The sequence below is a fragment of the Haliotis rubra genome, unplaced genomic scaffold (genome assembly GCF_003918875.1).
Source record: "Haliotis rubra isolate DU_JTF1 unplaced genomic scaffold, ASM391887v1 Scf58, whole genome shotgun sequence".
Taxonomy (NCBI): Eukaryota; Metazoa; Mollusca; class Gastropoda; order Lepetellida; family Haliotidae; genus Haliotis; species Haliotis rubra.
Window position 1 is genome coordinate 1,433,920 of NW_025767279.1, and position 5,334 is coordinate 1,439,253.

At 40.9% G+C, this 5,334-nt stretch overlaps 1 protein-coding gene across 1 annotated transcript; it reads right to left on the minus strand.

Moving 5' to 3' along the window:
* Positions 1 to 2,945: 2,945 nt before the first annotated feature.
* Positions 2,946 to 5,106, minus strand: LOC124254672. Its single transcript, XM_046688518.1, has one exon. The coding sequence runs from the start codon at positions 4,909 to 4,911 to the stop codon at positions 4,090 to 4,092; it is 822 nt and encodes a 273-aa protein (XP_046544474.1). The 5' UTR covers positions 4,912 to 5,106; the 3' UTR covers positions 2,946 to 4,089.
* Positions 5,107 to 5,334: the final 228 nt, after the last annotated feature.

The following is a 5,334-nucleotide window of genomic DNA, read 5'->3' on the forward strand; positions in this document are numbered from 1 at the left end:
TTTGAAAATAGAATATTAATTATCACTGAAATCAGTTTTTAATTAAATCAGCAATGGTAATAAAAATTCTGAAACGTCGCCGATAAACCTGGAATCGGTTAAGATGTTTTGGAAAATACATGAACACGAAAGCCCAAGTGAACTTTTCGCCATATTGGATATTGCATGGTGACAGATCGATCACGAAGGCCGGTCATGTGACGCCTATTACATCACGTATATTTGACACTCTGCGACAAATACATCACTGAATTTCTTATACATCTTACAATTAAATACCAAATGGTCTTTGTCACCAAATCCAAGGGTCTAAATTAAATCAAATGAAACATTTTAGGCGTGAATACGAGGACAAATTCAGGATTTACGCGGCGTAGCATTTTCTCAAATGTTCAGACATCTAAGGGTCTATTCGTAGCATGCATTGGGTAAGTAAGTTTAGAATTTGCATGTGTCGTAGCAAGAAATAGGAAATTGAAAATAGATAACAACATAGTGATTTAATTGATATCAAATGAATTGTCAAAACGTTTCCGTGCAGCGTGACGCCATGACTCACGCAGAATGACAACGGTAAATTTCGGCATTTCTGACTTCTTCTTTCTTACAATGAAAACATTAAAACCAAATAACAATAGACAGCCAGAATCTTTCTGAGTAGTTAACCCCACATATTTATAGACACACGTTCCCTGGATCACAGGAACGCCCCTTGCAAAATCCTGCTTACCGACACTAGCGAACCCTCCATTTTGTTTGCAATCGGTCATCGACAGTGATGTCATATGTCAACATTGTTGTACATATTTTGCAATTTCTTTGAGGTGAAGGTCGGTTGAATAAGACTAAACATAATCACCCTATCTTGCTGCTTAAATAGTATACAATGTAATTTGCGTGGCGTTCAGATATTTTTTCGCAGGAAACTAATTTCATTATCTACCTTGCCCTGTTCAATATTATCATATGTGGATATAGGCTATACATTTTTATCTTGTGAATGTTTTTGTTTGTTTGAACAATATTTACATGAGAATTTGACACATCTAGCATAGTACACCATATTTTTAACATTTACACAAGTGTTAAAAGAGTGACTGAGTGAGTATGGTTTTACGCCGCTTTTAGCAATATTCCAGAAATATCACAGCGGGGGACACCAGGAATGGGCTTCACAGTGTTAACAGAAGAAACGTAGGCATAACTGCAACATATAGATCAGCATGCAGCCGTCGTACTGTGTATGACTTGCGATGTCGTCTACAACAAACTGGCACCACTTCTGATCGCCCAAGGTCGGGTCGTCCACGTGCGACGTCACGAGCAAACGACCGTCAAATCGTCCTACGTCACAGATTTCTGCCGGCTACACGAACCAGGGCTGAGATGTTTAGAGGTCGACTGTCCTCACAGACCATTCGAAATCGGTTGCGGGCTGCCAATCTCCATTCTCGACGTCCATATCGTGGGCCAATATTGACGCCGTTTCATCAACGTCAACGTCTGCTGTGGGCCCAACGTCACCTCCGATGGACCCAGAGAGACTGGAATCGATTCGTCTTTAGCGATGAATCCAGGTTTACCCTCAGATTCGCGGACGGCAGGCATAGAGTCTGGAGACGACGTCGTGAACGGTATGCCCAATGTTGTGTACAGGAAGTCGACAGATTCGGGGGCGGAAGTTGCATGGTGTGGGGTGCTTTCTGTGGGAACAACCGTTCCCGACTTCTGGTCATCCGTGGAAACCTCACAGCTGCTGCTTACCGCGACCAGGTGCTCACCCCTGAACTCGTTCCTTTCATGGCGCCTCATAGCCCAGGTCTACAGTTCCAGCATGATAATGCTCGGCCGCATACCGCGATGTTGACACGAAATTTCCTTCAAAACGCTGGAATAAACGTCATGGACTGGCCATCGAGGTCCCCTGAGATGCACTTGGGAGAAGGCTTCGTGGTCTTAGGAACCAACCTCAGAATTTGCACGAACTTGGCGCTGCCTTGCAAGAGCAATGGCGCAGAATCCCCAACCACGTGTTCACAAGCATCCGGCAGTCGATGAGGAGACGGTGTTTGGCAGTGGTGAATGCGCGGGGCGGCCATACACGATATTGAACTGAGAAATTTCGCATTTTTATTCTTGTGACTTGACATTCTGTATACCCATGTTTTGGAACGGCGGTGTAGCCTAATGGAACTGATTATGGCACTGTATTGTATACTTATGACGAAAAGTATATAGCCACTTAATCATAAACAAAGAAAAGTCATATCTTAAAAAATATATTATATTTTCGTGTTTTGAAATATTCTTTTTCATTTACGTTGAATTGATTCATAAAATAATTTTCCAACGTTAAAATACACAGTCAAACCCTCTAATTGTTTATCTATTCAGGACATTATTTAAATGGTAAAACCAGTAATTACATGTTCTGCCGAAAGAGCGTCAAATTCTTACAAACAAATCGAGAAATTTTATACAATTAATGGAAATTAGAAGAGATATATACTAATCAACAAACCGTATTTCCTCTAATAAGCGCATGGGGCTTATTGTTCCCACGGACTTCCAGACCCGGCGCTTATTAGAGCCCCCCGGCGTTTTGCCCTTACTGGGTGTTATTACGGTAATTGTTATTGAGCTGCTTTACCCCCAGCGCTTTTCAGATATTCCGGCGCTTAGTAGGGAAAATACGGTACCAATGACGTCTTCCTCTGACGTCGTAAAACACAATAAAGCAAGCTATGACGTCAACTTATTATAGATGATGTACTGTTTTCTGTAATTTCATTACAAGAAGAAGAAGAAGAAGAAATGGAGTTTATTACTGTGTCACATGCTGAATTACAATAAACGACATTTCATTGTTCCAGGGATTTAAAATCAGCATCCGGCCATATGGCCTATGAGACAAACATCACAGTTATATCTAAAAATCACTGATAGTAAAGTCACACACACACACACGCACGCACAAAACACACAAGCCCAGACATATACACAAACGCACACACACACATACAAAAGACATTTGAAGACATGGCTAATACTCTGTTAATAATGACGCAAAAATGCATGTACACATACAGGAGATTATGGGGATCTGAAAACTAATTTACATGCTGGATAGGGTAATCCAACTCGATTTTACGTGCTTTCTCATGTAATACCATGTCATAATTTCTTATAAATTGTATTACTACCAAAACGTATCCGGTTACAGTGAGGATGTTTGTTTAGGAATAGTTTTGTTCATCGTGAACAAAACATCACGACAATACAGTGCCCGCAGCAAATTTGACCTGACTTTAAGCACTGCGTAGTACTGCCTCCTTATCTTTATACGGCTGTGACCTCTCGGTCGTCGTTTGACGTCATAGAGGAAATCCATTTTCGTGATTTATTGCAAGTAAATTTGCACATACAATGTATAACGTTATATATAAGTACATAAACCCATTTCACATATATCTGGAATTATTTTGTTCACTTTCTCTAAAGATGGCAAGTACAAAAAATCTTCGCACAGTGCTTTATCGGTGTCCGATGAAAAGCTGAGAAACTTACTGTTTATTAATGCACAACGCTGCTAAGTATTTGCTAAGTATATTGTTGACACTATGACTAACATAAACAGTTCATACGTTGAGTTAATTTGTTTTGTTTTTGGTTTGCTTGTTGATTTACTCTGATTTCATCAGTTTTTCAAAGTATATGACGGCGGTCTGTAAATGATCGATTCTTGACCAGGCAATCAAATGGCAATCCAATGATCAACAACATCTACCCAATTAAGATACGCTAACATTTGTCAACCAGGTGAGCCAGTCTGACCACCCGTTAGTCACCTCTTACGACAAGCATGGGTTGCTGAAGACCAATGCTAACCCAGATCTCCTCGGGTATCGCCAAGATTGTAAACGTATGACATCTGTGTAAAACCCTTGTCACTCCTGACCACAAGAATAAAAGAGGATGTGATATATTGTATGAGAAGTACTGATAAGAATCAGTGTTCGCAGGTCAATTCAGACACTTTGGAAGCACGGACCTCTTTAACCTCGAGGTGTCAGTATTATAGTTTGCCTATTAACTCTCTTTACCGTATACTTTCCTGTAGATGTACAGCCTAAGTTGATAAAGACCAAAGTATACAACTTGCAGTATAAACACAAGCACAGATATGCCCAACATTATACCAACGGTGGACCCGGGCGTGGACCAGTCCAGTATATATTTGTAAATGATGGCCTTGTCTGTAGCCCAGTAGATGAGGCTGAAGATCATATACACCGCAGCGTATATCAACGCATGGATAAAATGTAAGATTCGGACAGGTCGCGCCGTGATGAAGGTGTCCACGATGACGAAGACTGTGTTGAGGCCATGGACGTTCAGATTTGACAGTGTCATTCCTGATGAAGGATCGTATAACGCACCGAAGTAGATCGACGTCACAATGATGCAGGTATCGGAGGTGATGTTGGCAAGGATCCAGGATATCTTGGAATACCAGGGTGTTGTATTTACGGGTTGAGCCTCACTGAAGTCTGGAGATTTGGATTCTGATTTTGATCCGCCAGTGCCTATCTCATTGTCAGTTTTAATGGCACTGTCTTCATGACTTTCCTTCCCCTTGTCGTGGTCGCTGTTAGTCGTAGTTTCACCGACGTTTGCGGAGGGGGCGTTTTCTGACGTTGGGTGTGTTTTGGTAGTCGTCCCGGTATGTATATAACATACAACAGCAACAACGAAAGCAATGAAGAAATGTAATGTAAGAACCAGGTATGACCAGTTGGTTAAGTACACCATTGGATTGAACACGGGTTCTGTTGATGGTCCGTCGCTGCTGTTGTCGGTCTCGACTTCTGCCAGCGTGTAGATGAGGGCAAACAGTGTATATCCCGCCATCACTAGACGGTAAATCAGATATATTGGACGGGGCCATCTCCACTGAAAGTAGACATTTAAACATACATGAAGAGACTTTCAGTGTTTTCATAATAACGTCAAGTGTTACATGCAATGATACAATAATGTTGTTCTATTCGCAGTATTACGAACAATGCCAATATAGATGAATTTATACTATTAGAATTTTGTATCCGATAATATATCATTTGTTACCCAGAATGTTTTACAAATTCGTTACTCAAATTGTTTTACAATTCGTTACACAATTGTTGTGTATGCTACACTGTATGGGAAAATTGAACATGTATAGTCTAATAAGCAACACTATCATACGTTACGAAATGAAAGTTTCAAAAGTGTCGAATGGTTTGCTTCCAACCCCAGTCAGAAATTCCCAGCTTAATCGTTCGTGGATGAGAA